At 44.9% G+C, this 21,631-nt stretch overlaps 1 protein-coding gene across 1 annotated transcript in view; it reads right to left on the bottom strand.

The window, feature by feature from the left end:
* The window catches only part of Pde11a (phosphodiesterase 11A), a 287,680-nt gene that overhangs the window by 119,648 nt on the left and 146,401 nt on the right, over positions 1-21,631 (bottom strand). Inside the window, exon 10 of the mRNA XM_055600598.1 lies at positions 1,226-1,276. Coding sequence (XP_055456573.1) covers positions 1,226-1,276 — 51 coding nt within the window. The remainder of the gene's footprint in view (positions 1-1,225; positions 1,277-21,631) is intronic.

Genomic DNA, 21,631 nt, shown 5'->3' with positions numbered 1-21,631 from the left:
AGGCTAGGCTGTAGAGCTCTGAGTCCTTTCTCCAGCTTGTCACACGATGTCCTCTGACGTGTTATGATGAAGCAAGAAGCTCCCCACCCCCCACCTCCCCATACACACATACACACTAGATGTTGAGCAAAGGTCAGTCATGCCCTTGGGTTTCTCAGTCTTTATAGCACGGGCTGAGTAAATCTCTGTTGATTATAAATTACATAGTCTGGGGTATTTTGTTACAGAGACAGAAATAAATTGAAAGAGTATGCAAGATGCTTGCCTCTACAACAATAGGTTCCGACTGCTGCAGTCTAGATTGCTTTGTTCCTTCCAGGGCTGGGGGCAGCAATTACCTCTTGAAGGCACCGTCTCTCCTTTTGATCTGGGGTACCACTGTAAGACCTTTCTCTAAGCATCCGTCTAATGTAACAACTCATTACAGGCCTGTCGTGCGCACCTTACCCTCCTGGGGAATTCTATCCCTGTACTCAGTGTCTTTGTCCTCTTTAGTGGTTCACGTGATTTAATTCTAATATGATTCTATCGGGACCAAAGGCCTCTGTGCCATTCTTTACCTGGGAGGATAAAATGGATCGATGTGCAAATGGGACTCCTAGAAGAACAGCAAGCAACGTCATATGCTAACACTGCAGTATATGGATATTTCTTATGGTTGCAGTACCTTTTCCCGATAATTCCCAAAACTTTAAAACAGAGTTTAGAAATGCAAACACCAAAGCAGGGGGAGGCGTGCGGTTAAGAACTCCAGTTAACCCTTTATTGCTTATATCGGTCCTAATGTACATAGATAGCCCTTCACAGGGCCGTGAGGTTGAGATGGCCCCACACAGGGAAAGAGCCTAGCGGTGCTCCTGGCACACAGTGAGCATGAATGTTAGCTGCTGTGACCTCAACCTCATTCAGTTTTATAGATAAATAAGACAATAAGGCCCTCAAAATTTTAAGTGGACAGTAAGAAGTAAAACCAATACCCAAGCTCACCCTATCACACCGGCTCCTCCCCGCCCCCGCCCCGTATCTGCATGCTTAACAAGTGGAAAGATGTCCTGACCCACGTACACCGCACAGGGACCACTCCACCGTGGAATCCTTCAGCCCCTCTAAAAGGAAGGACTGTAGGCCGCTCTGCCCAGGACTGTGGCCCACACCCCCAGCGAGAACGACAGGGTTGGACAAGGTTTAACTTCACGTGCTGACAGAGCAACATTCCCTTCCTCACCTTAAACTTGTCGACTTCAGCCTTGGAACACGTGGCGTGGTAGGACAGCACCTGAGGCGGGAGAGAACGGAGCGTCAGTAAGGGACATGAAGGACTCATCTTGCTTTCTCCTCCCTTGAAACGGGCTTTGCTCACATACACTACCTCAGGACAGCCGAGTTCTGCATCTAACAGGAGATTCCTATGAATTGCCTGTGGCACAGACTGAAGGCTGGCTGCGTTACATCGGTATGTGTCAAGACCACAGTGACCAGAGAATGTGAATACCTCTGTCTGGAGAAATGCTCCATAACAGCTGTAAGTGTGTGTGTGTGTGTGTGTGTGTGTGTGTGTGTCTTATGGGAGATACTGTTGTTGCTGGCCCTGCTTCCATTCCCCCACTCCTCCCACTTGTTGCTAACTGCCCTGGAAAGGTTATATGGCTGTGCACTGGTAACCCATGTAGAAGCAGGATTATATCCTTAACCTTACTGACATCGGCCTTAGCTTGTGACCTTCATTGGGCAAAGGGATGTTAGGGAGAGTGTCAGATGTGACTTTTTAAGGGCAATCACAACCATCTCTCTTCTTCCTGAATTACTGGAAGGCCATGGCCAGAGAGGGTAGCTCTTGCAGCTGGAGACCCAACATGAAGAAGACATGTTCATAGAGCTATGGCCAAGTTGCTCCTGATGACATCATGTGAACAAGAAATCAGGCTTTGAGGTTTATTACCATATCCCAAGTCACTGACACAGGGAGCTAAATGTAATATCTGTATCTATCTATCTATCTATCTATCTATCTATCTATCTATCTATCTATCTATCTAAATGTAATATCTGTATCTATCTATCTATCTATCTATCTATCTATCCCTATATCTATCTATCTATCTATCTATCTATCTACACCTATCATCTATCTATCTCTCTATACCTATATCTATCTATTTATCTATCAATCAACCATGTATGTATGTATGTACTCAACTTTAGTGTCTGGAGGTGACAACCACAGCTGTTCTGGACAGCAGAACAGGCAAGGGGAAAAACATCCTGGCCGGGCTGCAGCCCCAGGTTCCTTGTTTATGGGGCAAGTGAGTGCAGGGATGTTTAACGTAGCTAGTACTAGTACATTTTCAGACAAACACACATATGTACCACGCATCTACATACAACATACACATTTTACATGTTACACAAGCCTTGGGACATATTGAATCTTTCTGTACTCATCAACCTTGGAGAATCACAGTTTGCCTCTGAACTGCAGCTCAGCATTTTCCAAATCTAATTAGCTTTGGGATTCTGCTTTAGGTGATATAGCAATGTCACAACGTGCCAACCTAATAAGCCACTGACCAAGAACTTTCGAGAAACGCTGACGCAGGACAGCGACCTTCGCGCTGTGAGAGGAAACAGCAGTGGAGACAGCGCCTCACAGTGGCTGAACATAGCATTGCAGCCACATCGTCCAAGCATCTTGGGTCTCAGCTGGGAGGGGGAGGGGGCCGTTGCTCAGGCTCTTTAGGCCTCCTTTGTAAAGTGGCATAGGGGCAACACTGTAGAGCCCTCACCCCCGCCCCCCACGTTTAACAGCAGCCTGTTCGTGAACAGCGGAGGCTCCACCCGAAAACCCCGGCGGGGGCCATTTTCCATTATATTCAACAGGGAAAATATTAGAATACACTGTAAAGTCTGTAACAACTTCCTAAAACGTAATCAGGGTACATAGGTATATATGAAACAAGGAACCCAATGACAGAATATAATAACGTTCAAATGAAACCTTATGACGTTTACTGGAAGAAAATACCGTGTCTCCTGCTGTGAGCAGTTTCTCCCGGACTTGACTTCTTTTGCAATAGCTCTAACAGTCCCCTCTCACGCTCAGAAGGGACTCATGAAAAACATTATATTGTGAGATAAATAGCATTTGTAAGGTTTGCTTATTAACAACAAAATGAGTTTCCGCTGGCAAAATGCTAACTGTAACAATATTACCTGGGGTGGAATTATATTTCACAGAGTTCTTAGGAAAGTTTAATGCAATAGTACCTGTCGATTATCCTGCATACAATTAACTTACATTGATTACATGAATAGTTAAAAGTGCACCCCACATATATTTGGCTGAGTATCATATGTTATGATCTTTGTTGATTTAATAGTTTTTTCAATAAAATTATGTCCTTTTGGTTATGCTTTATTAAGGTAATATCTAAGATTGTTATTGTCTTAGTTTGTGTGTGTGTGTGTTTGCACGTTCTTTTTGTTCTATTAAGTCTTTAAAATCGGCTGCAAAAAGCAAAACCAAAACCAAAGCTGCAATTCAAATCTTGGCCACTAGATGGTGGTCAGCCAGGCTTTTAGCACTTGAGGAAGGCATGCTCCCACTTTCTTTAAATCAATTTTCCACCTCCTTTATTATTAAAAAAGAAAGAAAAACCCTATTAACGACACTAAATTGAAACTATTTGAATCAGTGAAGCAAATAACTATTATAGACTAAGGCTCGCTGCTCACTTAAAATTATTTTCTTTTTAATTTATAATTGCGGTGCATATCTATTTATAAAGATTCCCGGTCTATAGTGTCCTAGTACACTTTTTTTCGCTTGTTTTTAAGAGGAGGGCTATCCGGGCTGCCCTGAATATTCTCCTGCCTCAGATTCTCCACTGAGACTATGCAGCATGTGAGCTGTGAGCATTGCGCCTGGATATCCTTTTAATGAACTGCAATTTTAAATTTTGATTTAGTATATTTGTCTGTTTTATGATTATTGTTTCATGTATTTTTTTTCTAAGAAGCGTTAAAGTTACTGGTGTGTGTGTGTGTGTGTGTGCACGTGTGAACAACTATTAAATTTTCTCTGTTTATTTGACTTGATTTGACAAATAACAAAATCAAGAAGCTTTTGGTTTTGGCCTTTGGATTTTCTTATAAGACTCCGCCTCTGCTGTGTCTGCTAGGATGTGACTCAGAACCAGGCAAGAGGGCAGAGGGGAAATTGGGCTCAGAATACGTTTGGCTCACTTTGCTTTTCTGAGACGGAATCTTAAGCTGTATTCCAGACTGTCCTGGAATTCATGACATAGTCAGGCTGACCTCCAATTTGTGATGATCCCCCTGCCTCAGCTTCGCAGGGGCTGGAACTCTAGGATGAGCTACCACTTTTGACTCTGAGAATCTTTCAGCCACCTTCTTCTGAAAGGTCCAGTACCGTGGGGATGAGTGGGAGGGAGTTCTCACTCACTGTTCTGCAGCTTCAAGCCCTCATGGCAAACTGGAAGAATAGTTGCTACCCATACCCAGAACAGCCAGGACAGACAAGCAAGTTACTCAAGACAAAGAAAATCCTGAGGTTTTTCTTAGGGTTATTGTAGCCTTATTCTTCCAAGCATGTCTTGCTATTTCTAAAGGGCTTTTTAGACTTCATTAAGAAGGATTTTTTTTTTCTAGTTTTGTATTGGTTTGAATGAAAACAGCATTCCTGGTATCTGTGAACATGTTATATTAGATAGAAAAAGGAAGCTGTCCACAGAAGGAATAACACTGATCAATAATTACGTGGGCTGAGTGTAACCACACGGTCCTTACACGGGTAAGAAGGGAGAGAGGAAGAGTGTAAGGACAAGGCAGGGAAGGTTAGGGGCTGAGCTACACACAGCATAAAGTTAGCTCCACAAGGCAGAGAACTCAGGTACACAGACTGTTAGCATCTCCAGAGGAGCAAGACCTTCCTGCATCTCTGTTCTGGCCTTGTAAGGTCTCTTGTAGATGCATGACTTCCAGAATTACAAGGCAGTTCACTTCCTGGGCTGTAGTAAGTTCACGACAGCAGCAAAAGGAAACAAATGCACAGCACAAACCCTTTGTCAACTCCGTAAGTAGCGCCCCATCCAGCAATTTAAACCACAAACCTCAGGATTATCCTTGAGTGTTCCCTCTGAACTCTTTCCCTCACACTGAGCACATCAGGAAAATATGATCTCCGCTCCTGTAACCTCAGCTCTCTTTCAGCCCATTGTAACCTCTCGGCTGGGATGACTCTCTGTGGCTCCATGAGAGTGAGTTTACAAATGGCAACGCTTATCATCCCACCCCCCTGATGAAAACCCACCATCTGCCCTATTTCCTCCAACACTGCCTACAGACTGCTTAGAGCTCTAGGCTAACGGGATAATCCATCCTTGTGCAGGGACCCGGTAAGTCCTGCTCTGGTGTCCTTCAAACTTCCCTTAATTCCACTTGTCCTTTCTGACTACACCAACTCCACTCACCTCCTTTTGGATCTCTGACACATCAAGTTCTTGTGCCCCCCGAGAGCTGCCTCCACCCTTGTTACCTGACAGGGATCACCTTTTGACTTAGGTTGTCTGTGAGCTCTTCAGTGAGGTCTTCCCTGATCATGACAAGAAACCATTTTCCCCGCTTGTATCCTTTGAGTCAAGAGGGCACTTTTCACATCACTTATACAACTGCCAGTGTCCCCACCCACCTGGAGCTCAACTATCATTAGTGTGCTTTGGGTCTGGAATGTCCCTTAAGAGCTCGGCAAGGAAGGTTTGGTCCTCGGCACAAGTGGGAGTTGGGAATTGGGAGTTGGGAGTTGGTAGAAACTTCGCAGGAGATGGGGCCTGGTTGGAAGAAGAAGGTCATTGGTGCGACGCCTTTGAGGGGCATATTTTGTCCTTAGCTTCTCTCTTCGCTCTCCCTTGGCTTCCGCAGCTTTGTGCCAGCATGTGCTCCTCTGTCTTGTCTCAGGCCAAGTGACCGTGAAACCATGAGCCTTTGTTTTCTTACCAGGTAATTCGGCGTAGTGACAAAAAGCTAACTGACAAGACCAGGGAATCAAAGAGTAGCATTAGTTTTGATCACCAATGCACATCCTGACCCTAGGAGGTGCGTGAAACTTAGTTGTCACTGGTATGTTTGATGAACTAACCTATAAAACACCAGATCATTTTGAAAGGAAAGAATCTCCTTCTCCCACACGTCTCCTGGCTTCCTCTGTCGGCAGGTTGAATTGGTGCTGTTTCCTTGATTCAATAACAATAGAAACCATATGTGAGCATAAACTGGGCAGTATGCTTAGGAGTGTCAGAAAAGGCAAACATAGGAATGGCTAGTTAAAACTGTATTTCGGATCAGCAATAGATGCTTACGAAATTTGAGATGTACTAAAACGATTCATCATTAACCTGAAGTTTAAATCTACCTACCCCCTGTGTCACGTGGTAAGCCCACTTCCTGATGCAAGTCGACAAGACTGAAGACAAACCTACAGACGTCCCCTCTCCCCCGCCCCCCGGTCTTCCAGCGACCTCTCCTTCAGAATGTTTCATTTGGATGTTTACCAGATGCTTTGAGTCTGGAATATTTTCCACAATGCTTCTGTTATGAGCTGAATTATGTCTCTCACTCTGCCAAATTCACGCACTGTATCCCTAGCCTTCAGAATGTGACCGTATTTGGAGACAGGATTCATAAGGGAGTAATCAAGATAAAGGGAGGTCACAGGAGTGCACTCAGTCAAACGCCAGTGGCGTGCTCATGACAAAGGACCTCAGCGCGGAGGGAAGACTGTGAGGTTGTTAGAATGGGGCTGGTTTATGCAGATGAGATAGACAGTCTGACCACACAGGAGGTCAAAGTTTGGGATAGATGTAAGCAAACATCTATACCAAATGTGAAAGTCATCGGCTCAGGTTATTCTCTCCAGAAAGCCCTACTGGGCAGCCTCCCCAAGGAGGCTCTATGTATGTGTTACTTCTCCTGTATCTGTTCAGGATTCACTGAGTCATTAGGATTAACAATGACAAAGGGTAAGGTAAGATATCAGAATGGCAGCTGATATAAAAAGCTGATACTTAAGAATGGAGGGGACAACGTAGGAGCTGCTGACATCAGATTCTTCAGTAACAAACAGCTGAAGAACAGAAGCTTGCCTGCTGGCCCCTACTCCAATCCCTGGTGCTTTGCAATGAGGAATAGTCTTAATAAAATTAATTCCAATAAAAGTTAAGCACATTTGAATCCTCAGAAGGGACACTTGAAGACACATTATAAAACCTGGAGAAATAGCAGTGGGCTCATGACATTTATAGACTTTGAGGATGAGCGAGTACTTGATATATATTTTAAAGTAGATTTTTTTTTTATTTGTAGAAAGTTAATCTCTGAACTAGGAATTTGTTGTGCCTGTTAAAGGCTTGTCTCTGTAAAAAGAAAAGAAAAGGACCTTAGGACAGAGAACACAGACAACACACAGAGCAAGGAGTGGCCATGTAAACACATGCTAAGAAGTCATCATTCATAAGCCACAAAGAAAGGTCACAAAAGAAACCAAAGCAGCAGTATCTTGAACTTGACCTTGAGACTCAAGAAATATGGAATTAATTTCCAGCGTTAGAGCCATCCAGCCTGTGGTATTTTGTTATATTACAACAGTCTTCAAAAATGAATAGAACTACATAACCTCATTAACCTAACATCTATTGCAAAATTGCAGGGAAAGAACAGAAGTAATTTCTGATTGCTTCTAGTCCAGCCAGTCTTCAAAAGAAAATCATAACTGTTTTGTATATGATTAAAACTGTACAGCAGAGCTGATGACCAAAAATCAAGCAAATTCTTGTAGTCAAGAACAGAATTTAACAAAACATAAAAAACATACATGATGACTATTATTTTTGAGAATTCTTGGATAAGTTAAAGGATCCATCTACATTTCCAGGCTATATTAATTTTATAATCTACAGTTGCCCAGTCTTCCTGCTGCATAGCAAGGATCTTGGCACAGCATACAAATTGAACAATAATATGTTTGATCAGGTAAAAAGGTTCATTAAATGTGTCTGAATAGTTTGGAAGAAAACAATTGCAAACTGTAATAATAACATCCATGCTGTCTTCCTCTCTGAGAAATGTTGGTAGGTTGTGAGAGGTTGACCATAGTATACACAGTAGTTAATTTTTCTGACAGCTAAATAAAATTTGTATAAAGCTTACATAGGAAAGTAAACAGCTGATCACTGCGACACTTGAACTAACATTAAACTTTCGCAAGGAAATTTCCATCCCAGATGGATTTATCTTTTGTGTCACCGTTAATTTACAAAGCATTTGGAAGTTGAAACTAGTAACTCAGTTTTGTTGATGAGCTCTGACTTACGCATTCTTTGCCGTTTCTCAAATAAATCACTATTGGCAAACCCCCACCACTTTAATTAACTTTCAGATTGAACTAGCTCCTAGCAAAACAGAAAAGGCAAGATAAAGCCATTATCAGGCCCGAGGAAAGCAGAAGAAAACAGTCTTGCTTTTGTGTCGAGTTGGCACAGCAGGAAAGGACAATTAACTCTATTTCAAGAGAAGAGCGATGAACAGAGCCACGAAACTGGAGTAGTGTGTGAAGCTTTGCCCTCTGCCAGTGTGTGGTTCAAGACCGGAGCCAAATGCTTGCCTTGCAATTCCAGGAACCTAACAGGGTGGAGGGCAGAGCTCTCGTCCCAGTTGTTTTCAGTGTTAATTGGGTAGCCAGCCATTTGCTCCTGAAATGAAAACTAAAGTGCTGCCAAAGCATGGATGTGAAGAACCCCTTCTCAGAGTGGAGGGACAAGGGCCTCGTGAGGATCCCGACTGGCTGTCTCCCTCAGGAAGACGCTGTAGAACTGTTTACTGGCAGGTTGATGGCTTTGCTGGAGAAGTGGCTCTTGGTGACAAACGAGATGAAAAGGACACTGAAGATCTGCTAAGCTCATTTGAAGCAAAATCCCAAATAATTTCTATTGATGAGCTCTGAAATGAAAAGGTTTGCCATCAGCAGTAATCCTCCAGCTGAGAAAGGTGACAGTCTCCCTGGAGAAGCCAATTTAGTTGGAGTGACCTAACGGAAGTGCTATCAGCAGTGTGAGGGTCCACACTCTTGGATTCTTTTAAAAGAAACAAGTTGATGACAGCGTTTAAAACATGGTGACTGAACGGGTGCATGGAGAGTTATCTGTTTCTATTGTCAAATATTTCAGAAACTGCCCTGCTGTCTAGTGGGATGAAATGTTCAGTTATCCCCGATTGGTAATAAAGTTGCTTACATCCTGGCAGGGCAAAAGAAAGCTAGGTGGAGTTTAGGTTCTTGGGCTTGGGGTCAGAGAAGGACCAAAAAGAAGACAGAGGAAGGAGGAGGAAGGGAGCAGGTTGTCCCGGGTTAGTGTGGACCAGGAACACGTGGCCAAAAGCAGCTTGCTGTAAGGGCTGGCCCCTTAGAGCAGGAACCACCTTAGTAGAACGTGTGCACGTATTTACGGGGCTTGGGGCAGGAAACAGACAAGGCAGCTGAGAGGGTGACAATCTGCCCAGCACCCCTGCATGAAGGCTGATCAAAAATCTCACAGGTTTCTGTGTCTTGTATTTATAAAATAGTGGGCTAAGGACTAATTGCCACTGTACTAATAACCGGGTTTGATTAACATTAGTAGAATAATTAATCCCACAACCAGTATCTCACTGACTCCTCCACCCATGGGGCATCTTACTGAGTCTTCTTCCCAAGGCAGCTCACTGGCCAGTCATTCTTAGACTTAGCCTTTTCTTTTCATTTCTGGCTTCTCTCCAACAATCTTTTTCCTTTTCTCATTTGTCCTCACATCTTGAATGTAAAAGTAGCAAAACGCCATCCATTTCTCATAGAAAATGGTTTTCCACATCCTCTGGCTGACGGATGCGGTCAGTATCTCTTCTTTTCCCTTTGAAATCTTTCCGTGGAATTCCAGGGCGTCTGATTCCCTCACTTTGTTCGATTTCCCAAACTTCCTTGTGCCTCTTAACTCATTCATCGCTCAGTGGGCCACAAATTAGAATATACCAGATAGTTCCTGATTCAGTTGCTCTGAGTGGGGCCTGAGAATTTACACGCTTAGCGTTCCCAGAAAAAGCTGATGCTACTGGTTTGGGAGAAAATTCTGTGAAAACCACTGGTTAAAGCCTACTTATGCATTTGCCATGTTAAAAAGGCCAGAATTTGCCCTACCAGAGGCCAAAGGTCAGACGTCAGAGGGTGAGGAAAAAGATCAATTTTGACTGCATCATCTCCAAACCCCAGTCTGATGATTTGAATTGCTTCATTCTTAAAGACTGGAAATGATTATTTAGTTACTTTAATAACTATATCTTTTGTGGCTGGATTTCTTTTCATTTTCTAAATCTATTGCAAGTGGAGATTGGGAGATTGAAAAAAAATAGCTGTGAAGCCTGTTTTGGTGAATATTCCTATAAAGCCCCTTGACTTGCAAGAGTAATCTGATTAACATGCTATTCCAACCCACACAGCCCTGTGAGTGACCTCACTGTATTTCTGAGCAGAGAAACCAGACCTGACCTCTGAGTTGCCACTGCCTTGCAGTATGAGCCTACTGCCTTCTTGTCGATGGGGTCAGAAGTAGCACTTGATGGTGTTTGTGTAGAAAAGTTCTTTAATGAATTACCAGCAAAAGTTCTCAAGGCAGGCCATTTCCCTCCAGTTAGCAAATTTTGTTTTCTTAATTATCACCACTTAGGATGCCAGCATTGGGAAGCAGAATAACTTGGCCTTTGAACTCATCTTCTTCACTCCACTAGCCTATGATCTCGGTCTAATTTCTTAGCTCAAGGCACAGTTTCATTGTGAATAAGGGGGAGGAGACACCTTCCTCTTCCAATTACGTTCCACCAGCCAGAGTGTCGTAGTCCCTGTTATATTGCTGTGAAGAGACGCCATGGTTACAGCAGCGCTTCTAAAAGCAATCATTTAGCTGGGGGCTGGCTTTCGGTTTCAGAGGTTTAGTTATCATGTTGGGGAGCATCTGGATCTACAGGCAGCAAGACACGCTAGGCTTGTCATGGGCTTTTGAAGCCTCAAAGGCCACACAAGTGCACACTTTCTCCAACAAGGCCACACCTCATAAGCTTTTCAAATAATGCCATTCTCTGGTGACTGAGCATTCAAATATATGAGCCCATGTGGGCTCTCCTTATTCAAAAAGCAAGTCCCAAGACCCTTTCACTCCGACCATGGAGGAAAAGTAATCCTACCATGGGACCTGAAAAATGAGGGTCAGGGACGCTTGATAATGAGCCAGAATGGTTACCATGAAGGATGGACAAAACAAACAGCAACTTAGAATTATGATGGTAGGGATTGTGTCTAAAACCAGAGCACACGATCCCAGCACATGGATCTACGATATGGATTTTGTAGTTTATTTGATGATTTTATTACTTCCTAACCCCTGTCTGTGTTATAAAGATTGTGTTTGGCAGATAAGATCTCCAAGTGAAATTATAGTGCATGTATATGAGGTATTGTTTATACTTAACATATATGGTACACATGGCATTGGATTATCAGATATTATTGGATTAATATACACATTCTAATACCCATGTGAAAAAAAGTTACTATAAGAGATGGGTAATGGCTGGCTTATTTCTGTTACATAACTGTGAGAAAATGCCTATTCATTTCAATCATTTAAATGTCATTAGGATGAAAGAGACAGACATTTTCTTTGGAAAAGTTTCACGTGGCAATGACTTTTCTATTTTTCTAGGTTCCTACTCGTCTGTCACAGAGTATCTCAACCATTAACACTGAAATTAAAGAGGCCTTTGTGATTGATGGTGTGATTCAATGTGACTTTCTCTATATGCATATTGGACTATAATTTATACGTGGTTTAAAATAAGTGTTCCGTTCCCACGGCTGTCGTATTTCTTACATTCTGTTTTGAAGCGAGGCTGTTTTTCTTAATCATGAAAGTTATTAACTGTATTAGAGCTTCGCAAATGCTTTTCTATGAACTCCTTGCTCCCTTGTTTCTGTTTGTTATGACGAGCAGGGAACACAGCATCCTTTTGGACTAACTGAGCAAGCTTGGATTGGTCACTGCCATTTCTCAAACAGGCATAACATGCACCAAGGTTCTCCAAACCGGAAATTTACATGTCTGCAATTATTCATCGTCTACTTTCATTTTATATCATATTTCTGAATATCCAAGTATGGAATATGTATCTATATTTTACGTGTGTATCCCCCCCCCATGGTTTTTGTTTATATGATCAAAAGGGCTCCTGGAGGGGTTTATCATTTTGGAGAGCCACATTGTTTGCACTGATTACAGAAGAGCACCATGGAACAATGGCGGTTATGTGGCCTTGGTGGGACTTCCCTCTAGGCCAACGGTTCTCAACCTTCCTAATGCTGCAACCCTTTAATATGATTCCTCACGTTGTTGACCCCCAACCATAATTTTTTTTGTTACTTCGTAACTGTAATTTTGCTACTGTTCTGAATTGTAATGTAAATATCTGTGTTTCCCAATGGTCTGTGAAAGCGTCATTTGACCCTGGGAGGGGTCGCCACCTACAGGTCGAGGAGCACTGCTCTGAGCAAAAAAGGCAAAAGAGAGGCTAGACTGGTCACGTTGGTTTGAATGTGAAACGTTTCCCCCAAAGCCTTAGGTTTTGAAGGCCTGGTTCCCAGTCAGTGGTGTTATCTGGGGAAGTGCTGGAAACTTCATGGGTGTGTGTGGGTATTGCAGGAAGGACATGAGGGTATCTGGGAAGTTGGGTGCAAGGGCCTGGCATGTGTCTAGCTTCTTCAAGGACAAATAAGGAGGCCAGTGAGGCAGAGAAGGTAAGGGGGGAGGGGCGGGGAGTAAGAGAAGATTGGAGAAGAAACATAGCAGTTTTAGAAATCATCACCATTTGGCTTTTGGTTAGTACAAGCAGTAGAGTTCTTCCTGCAGACAGGGATAGCTTCCTCAGTAAGGTTGGCTAACTGACCCCAATGTGCTCACTCAGTTAAGGGGCCATTGTCCTCCTATACAAAGAAGTGGCGGATGTTTCTCCTTCATCTCTGCACAGGTCGGGGCTGATGTCAACTGCACAGACTCATAGGAGACAGGCCCTTTGGGAGAAACAACCTCATTCCCTGACAATCAGGATATTATCTCTTGTCTGCCACATCTCAAAACAAATGTCTGCTGTTTGTCAATTCTCTCTCTCTTTCTCTCGGTCTTTGGGCCTCAAGTTTTATCCCATAGCATGAGATGGACTTAATCATGTGTGTAGTTTGAACACAGGCTTGTGGTTGCATCTGATGGGAGTCAAACCTAGCTTTATCGCTAATGGAAGAATATTTCCCAATGGCCACACCTCTTGAAACAAATGCACTAAAATAGAGGCTTTGTGAACCTAACATTTGCTCGTCACATGGTAGCGTTCAGTGACAGGGGAGGGGCTGGAATAGATAGACATTGCCTTGGACCGAAGTACTGAGCTACTGTAGTTGTGGTTGAGGTGACGGTCACCTCCCTGGGCTCGGCTGCTACAGAACTTATCAGCGTATCTGACCGAAGGACCCACCAGATTGAGAAGCCAGTGGGGACTTCTCCAGGACCCTGTTTTCAGGATGCCTTCTGCTATGTCTTCTTAGGTGTCAAATGCCAGGCTTTTCTTCTCCCCAATGGGGCAGAGGTTAAATATAATATCAAGGGCTTTTATGGACAAAGTTAATGAAGAATGATTCTCACCTCAGACCTTTCAAGAAGCTAGTAGGGATCATGAGACAAAACACTCACAGATAGCCCCTGGAGAGTACAGATAACGCTATTTAATTCTTACCGTTAGTTGTTTAACATAATGTCCTGTGTACCAGTTACTTTTTCTGCTACTCTGACCAGTTGCCTATTGAGAAGCACCTTGAGGGAAGAAGGACTTGCTTTGTCTCACAATTGTAAGACACACAGTTTGTTACTGTGGGGGTGACCTGGAGGCTGGCAGTTCTATGGTGGTGGGAGTGAGAAGTGTCTTACTCACATCTCTGTGGACCAGGAAGAAATAATAACAGTAATAACAACAGTAATAATAATAATAATAATAATAATAATAATAATAATAATAATAAAACTCCATCAAGAACAAGGGCTAGGCTATGATTCTCTCAGCCTGTAACTCAGTGACTAGCTGGTTCCAGGTAGGGTTCGGCCACTTAGAGATTTTATGTCCTCCCCAATCAGCTGAGACCCAACATCTCCAATATATTGCATGCAAACCACAAAACTCCCTACACATAGGGAAATATATGTGTCTGCATACATGAATGCATATACAAGCATATACACACATGCTTTAACATATTAGTTACACTCTGTCTTTTGTAAGGATCTGACATGACCTTCAGTCACACCGAAGGCAAATGCCGGGAAAGAGACACTCAGTGCCGTAGCCTCTCCGGAGCCTTTGTGATACTTAGCTGAACAGTGAGCTGAGCTGTCTAAGACACGGGCAATCTGAGTCCCTGTGAGGATGAATCTCTTGCCATGTGCCATCCAAGTATGTTCCAAGTTCCTAAAATCACATAGACTGAGTTTTAAATTCTTCAACCCCACCACCCTGCCCCAGACATCCCACATGTCCCCAGCTCACTGACTGGATCAAACGGGCCTGTTCCCTAGATTTGGCCTCCTCTTTATGCATCTTTAGGTAGGGCTATGAACCGTGTGTAATGTGCAAACTACACAGCTTATTATGTGCAAGCTACTGGGATGTGAGGGGCCTAGAAGGAGGCAGGCAGGCAGTGCCGGTCTCCTCTGCTTGACTCCTGTTGTGGCTTGCCACCTTTGGAAAGCATCATCCCCTTTCCACCTCGGTGTAAAATACCACTAGGATTCTTCACATGGTCCTCAGAATGGACACTAGTTTCCTGCTGGGATGAGCAAACTCGGGCTTCCCAAACCAGTGATGGCCAGACAATCCTGCAAGGCAAGGCAGTTCTGCTACAGAGGCTGTCTTCTTTCCCAACCTGGCTCAGCTCATTTAAGAGTTAAATTAGATTTAGACAGAACTGCATTCAAGGTTGAGTTGCTGGAGCGTGGTGGAGAACCTGGCCTAGTTCTAGACTGCACTGTAAACCTCAAAGCATGGTTCCTTGAAGGTAAGCTAGTGGTTCTCAAGGACGTTCAGGAAGAGGAGAGAGTACATTTCCAAGGGTGTTTCATTCCCCTTACATTTTTAAATCAGTGTGTCTTCCTCAGTGTCCTGAGTCACTGCCCTCATCATCATGTGCTTCCTGCTGTGCAAGGCAGGACTTCCAAGATGCTTCCCACCTCACTTCCACCATGGCCACCTGGTCCCAGGGGTGAGTGCAGCCTTGCAACTGGGAAGGCAGTCCCCAGACAACCCTCTGTGCACCAGCTGAACACGTGGGCCCTTGAAACCCAGACCTGCGTTTGAAGCCGGATCCTTCAGCCAGCTACAAAACCCATCTCAGCAAGTTCCTAGACCGCACTGAGCCTCCATCTGGTCATCGGTCAAGTGGGAATCCTGCTGTCTTCTCCATGTGCTTTGGTAAAGGTTCTATGAGATCATTCCATAGGGCATGTTACACAGGGCTGCCCAGACATCCAGTTAATAAAATTCTCTCATAAGGACCCAAAACATCATACCACAGAACCAAAGTAATGGAAACACAACCCAGTGAAGGAAAAAATTCCAAACATGCCAGGACACGTGCAGGCAAGTAACAGTGACTTCCTAAGGTTTCCATGGGAACCATGTTTCATTATTCCAAACATCTGCTGTGTTTGGGGACTCAGTCCAGAGTCCTGAAGCACATTCGTTAGACCACAGCAGTGCTGACAAATCCTATAAAGATGGATTTGATTTGGGAAATCCACCAAACGTTCAGCAGGAAATAAAGTGAAAACACAGTCAACTTCTTGTTAGACACACAGCTGTGTTTATAAAGAACCAACATTAATCTCTCTGCAGACGGCAGAATGCTTCCTCTAAAGTGTCAAATGAATCACACTCCCCTCCTGCCGAAGACTCCTCAATTGTTCTCCATCGTTCTTAGAGTCAAGTTCGAGTCTCGTCATGTAACACCACCTAACTTCCGTGACCTGCCCTCTGCAGCCCTGTGCTTGCCTCTCTCCTGCTGTGCAGGGATGTCCTGTTGCCCTGAGAAGCCGCAGTTCTTTTCACACCCACCCAAAGCTTTCCTTCTCCCTGGAGCATTCCTGAGAACTGTCTTTCAAAATTGCCTGGCTCACCCACTGTCACTTGGAGGTCACTCTCTCTGCAGACCAGTTATGATAAAGCTCTTATTACATGCTTCATGTGGTACCTGGGTCCGTCCCAAGCTGATCACACAGCACAGCGGTCGATGGCTCCGCAGCCTCTGTCTTCTCATAGACTGAAATTATGTGGAGCATTATACTGTGGCCCATGGCATGGACATGTCCTCAGAAAAAATAATGAAATTACTACCCCCCCCCAAAAAAAAACACAAGGAAAGCTGAATGAAGTAGGGCTCTAGGAAACAGTAGTGCAGCCATGTCAGTTCTTAACTACAGCGGACATACTGGGCTAATGCAAGATGCTGAATAGGTGTACCTACGTTCACTTCCCAGCACCCACGGCCAGCGACTCACGACCACTGGCAACGCCAGCCCCAGGGGACCCAGTGCCATCTTCTGGCCTCTGTAGTCACCCGTACTCATGCACACATATTCGCAGACACACAATTAGGAGCAAATCTTTAAAATAAAATACAATGAAAAGTGAAAAAAAGTTCTAAAAGTAGAGTTTACCTAAAATAGTATCTGGCGAAAGGCTGACAGGTCTTCCACTTTACACTTTTCACATAAGTGAAAACGTAGAAGCCCTTCCTAAGACTGAATCTAGAATCTGAGAAATTTTGTCAGTTATTAGACAGATGCAATGGTATTGGGGAGAAAAAAACAAAACAAAACAAAGCTGGCTTTGCAGTGCATGAAGACGGGAAAGAGCTATTTTTCGAGCAGCCCCACGAGGGCGCTGTTCCTACTCTGTTGTCAGAGCGCTCTCCTAGAGGCCTGGCGTTTGCACTAATCAGAAAATTAACCTCATCCCAGTCCCCTGTCTACCGAATGACACCTGCTTCTGAGGAATTAGCTTTCATCTGAGGGGGGGGGGGGGGGGGGGGGGGAAGGGAGGGTCATTGCAATTAGAGCCCTGAATGAGGGTGGGGACAGGAGACGCTGTAACTGTTACCATCAATATCTACGCGCATTGCCCCGCAGTGTGTGCTGGAAGGAGATTCTTCCTGTACGTTACGATTATGATCCTTGCCTGCACTCTCTTGTGCTTGATTTCATTCAGAAAAAGACTTCCTGCGCGCAGCCTGTGCACCGTGTCCTGTGCAAGCCCTAGGGGAAGTCCTGTGCAAGCCCTAGGGGAACCGAGGCAGCCAGCCGCACAGACACAGCTCTGGGTATGGGATCCAGCCTCTGGTGGGACCCGACCGAGGGAACACCCTGGGTCTGCCCTCCTCGCTGGGTGCTGCGGAGCTGAGCGCATCTGCTTGCTCGCCCTTTCTGTGTATACGACCAAACCAAGAGGCTTCCCGAGGTCGTCGGTGGGCTGACGGAGGCCCCGGGCGCGCAAAAGGCTTGTGAGTTGGTCTTGAAAACCCATGAGAATGTACCCTGATACCGACCTCAGGCATGGGCCATTACCTCCCAGCAATCTCAATCTTAGGCTTCAAAAGATGCAAGGAAACAAACAAAACAAAGCAAAAACCTGCATTACACCGAGAGCAAAGACCACAAGAGGCAAAGGGGTTTGGAAGCAACAGTTTGGCGCTGGAAAACCTCGCAAAGGCTTATGGGTTAACTGTTCTAGTGGTGGCGCTGCAGGGAGGTGCGGAGAGTTTAGGAGAGAGGGATCGAGCTGGAGAAGCAGGTCACAGGGGCGTTGAAGGTGATGTTGGGTCTCTGTTCCTTTCCTCTCTCCTCTTGGCTCCTGGACTCACAGGAGGAGAGCTGCTTTCTGTACCACACGCTCCTGGTGGCAATACTCTGCCTCATCCAGGTGAAAAGCGACAGAGCCAAGAGACTCCTGAGAAATGTCCAGAACCGTGGGCGGGTTTCACTAAGCTATTTTCCTTAAATATTCTGTCACCGTGACAAAAGCTGACACAGACCTCTTCAGACTGCCCAGGACTTGCTCTCTGATGTTCACTCTCGGCTCAACGCCCTGCTGTTTCCTTTATGGGACCTTACCATGAAGTTTTCTTGGTATGCTGTATACCTATTCCTGTTTTGTACTGGGGCATAATAGATAGTATTTGTCTTTCCTCAGCAGCTACAACAGCAGCGGCCACACACTAAGTGAAGTTAGTCCAAAGGGGACGCACGAGTCTCCTAGCAAAGTCAGAGTCACAGACGAAGGGAAATGGTGGTTGCCATGGGTGACAGGGGGCTGAGCTAGTATGCTGTGGATGAAAGTCAGGTTGGGAGAAAGCCGCCGGTGAGGGCTGTATAACAACCTGAAGCTCTTAGAGCCACCGAACCGCTTACAAGCGGTTGGAATAATAAACTTCCCGTCATGCTTATTTTTGCCACAATTATAAATTAGTAGAAAAAAAAAAAAAAAAAGAAAAGTTGCCTGGACAGTGTGTGCAAACAACTGCGTCCTCGTCATGAACAGGGAGGACAACACCTCTCCCAAAGGCTCTGCCCTTCCACCCCACCTCTGAGCCTGAGCCTGTTTGAGGGAGGAAGGAAGAAAATAAAAGAAGCTCCTTGTAAACTCTCTTGGCAATAGGCTTCTAACTGCAGGAAAGAAGGCAACTTACAGATACCCAATATGTCGGTGTATAAGAGCCTTCATCCAAGGGTAAAGTCTGGCTCAAGGGGAGTGGTCAAGAGAAGAAGCTGCCATTAGCATCCTAGGAGTCCAGCTCTTTCAATCACCTAGCCAGAGGAAATTTTCCTTAGCGTTTAGAAGATGCCTCATGGGAGGACCATCTCTTCCCCTAATCCGGGAATCCAGGTTGGCTCCTTAGCTCTAATGGAAGGACGCAGGCCATGGGTGCAGTGTCTGGAGAGAAACCTTCCCTACCTTCCTCCTTGCCTTCCCCACAAAACCAACTCTGTCCATGGTGTGCAGACTACGGGGGAGGCGCTCTGCCCATCCGTGGGCACCAAGATTTCTACTAAGCATGACTCACTCCCCTTCCCTTTGTCATCAGCCTTAAAAAGGTCACAGTTTTCCCCTTTTGGACTCTTGTTCTGGAAGACCACAATGGGAAGGCAGCACAAATGCATCCACGTATTCAGTGCATTTCTACTGAGTACCAATTATGTAAAAAAAAAAAGAAGAAGAAGAAGAAGAAGAAGAAGAAGAAGAAGAAGAAGAAAAAGGCTAGGGTGGTGGAATAAAATGTAATCACACACTTCAGGGCACACACGTTCAGGCAGAGGAAGACACAAGGTATAGTGCAGGACAAAAGAATGGCAGCCACGAGACTAGGAGTTTTCTGGCGTGCATCTAAAGCACGCTAACAGGGTCGTCCTGAGTGGGGCGGCCGAACTGGGGCAGAGAATAATGAAAGTTGAGGGGACCAGAAGGAACCAATGGCAGGGAGGCGGGTGGCTGGTTTGTAGGCTATGAATTTCTGAGTGGGTGAGTAGCGTGAAATTCTCTGAGAAGAGAAAGGAGAGCCACGGGAAGGAGAAGGGTTTGGTGTGAGATTTCCAGGGGCCCCAGAGGCCAGGACATTTATATTTTGATAGGTAGTAGGGGAGTAATTTAAGGTCTGAGTAGGCGAGTGATGCAATCTAAACCGTGTTTTAGGAGGAACAGGTAGAAGCGGACTGCAATAGCCCAGCCAAGAGGTAATGAGGCCCTTAAGCAGAACGGCTGCTGTGAAAATTGGGAAGGAGGAAACAGACGGGAGAGGCTTTGGGGAGCTGGTATAAATGGTGCCTGCCTCCTGACTGCATCCTCTTTTTCCTCGCTCTCTGTTCGACCCTCATTCCTCTCCTCCCTCTGATGGTAAAACTGCCTGAGGCAGTCCTCACCACCCGGACTTACACTTCCAGGAAATATTCTCATCTGTATTAGGCGAGGCTTCATTTGCAATAACCGTGAAGGACCCCCTGAAGGACAATCCTTGATGCTCCGAATGAGAACACACCACCCCACATCTCACTCCCGTTGTACTTTCTCTGCACACTGGCCTTTAGGTAAAGTTCCTCCTTTGTTCTTAGAACCTCCCCCTGGGAAAATATGAACCTTCAGAAATAGCGTTTCTTGAGATTTTTGGCTGCTTGCACAGAATGGAAATCGTGAACATAAAAGTAAATTTGTTAAGATGATTGTAATTTCTTTCTTTGTTCCATCACTCTGCTTAAAAAGCATTTGAGAGCTGTGCAGTACTAATACTACATATTTAGTAAAAGAATTTTAACAACAGAATTTTATAACAAAGTTATGAGAAATTCAGAAAAGCAGTCACCAAAATAATTGGATTGATAGCTCAGTTGTTAAAGAAAACCTAGGTATTACATTAGCCATTACGTTTTTAAAGGCCAGAAAAGTAGGAGGTTTGTAGTTTGCACTTCTACCTTTCACCTTCGGTGGCTTGTAACTGTAAAGAACGGAGGTTTCCAGCACGTGGCAATGGGAAGAGACTCCTAGCCTCGCTCAGTCCTTCTCTGGTGGCTTCACCCTTGGATATGAGGTTGTCATTTCCAGGCCCCGTGCCTGTCTGCAGAGGCACACATGGTAACCCGGGGCCTGCCCGGAGGAAGCAGAAGTGTTCTGAAACAGCCACACCTGCAGTGGTGCCAGGGTGAACAGGAATGGCTGCAATGTACTTTGCAGAACCTGAATCAAAGAATGAAGTATTCTATTTTGGACTCAAATTCAAAGCTGGACGTGATCTGCCTCATCAAACAGGCAAGGAGTCATGGCCCCCAGCCAGCACAGCCTTAGATTAGCCTGAGGGTGAGCAGACAGAATTCAATGGAGATCAAGGACAGTACTGCACCGGGTCCGTGCAAACAGCTAACCACAGCTCTTCCACAGCTCTGGTTCAATGACCCTCTCCCTCAGAACAAATCCTCAGCTCCTTGGGTGCCATCTCTAAAATGGCTCAGTACTTGTGTATAAGCCTCGAAGCCTCACACAGGCTGAGTCATCTCTCCATCGCTCACCTGAGGTGACGCAGTTTGAGAGATGGAAGTTTTCAGGATCTTTTCCATCATGGCTGAGTGCACAGTCGTAGAGCCAGGGAAGAGAGAGGACCAAGTGTGTCTGCCATCATTGTATGCCACCTCTACACACTGCCCCCATGTAACGTTACTTAAGTGTTAAAGTACTTTCTTATGCTCATTTGCCATATGAAGTAACTAGGAACTTTTACGGAGTGTCTACAGTCTACAGCTATGCAGCCAGGACTAAACCTAAGTTAGAACCAGGTGTCTGCAAACACGAGCGCCGTCTTCCACCTATCCTGCTTTTGGCTTGGCTGAGGCCATCAGCCCCTTAGTGCAAAGTGAAAGAGATGTTCGAAGTATTCTTAAAGCAATAAAATCTGGGAAGATTTATTTTT

This window comes from Psammomys obesus, unplaced genomic scaffold (assembly GCF_907164565.1).
Source record: "Psammomys obesus unplaced genomic scaffold, mPsaObe1.curated_primary_1811, whole genome shotgun sequence".
NCBI classification, from domain to species: domain Eukaryota; kingdom Metazoa; phylum Chordata; class Mammalia; order Rodentia; family Muridae; genus Psammomys; species Psammomys obesus.
This window is presented reverse-complemented; position numbering and strand designations above follow the sequence as displayed.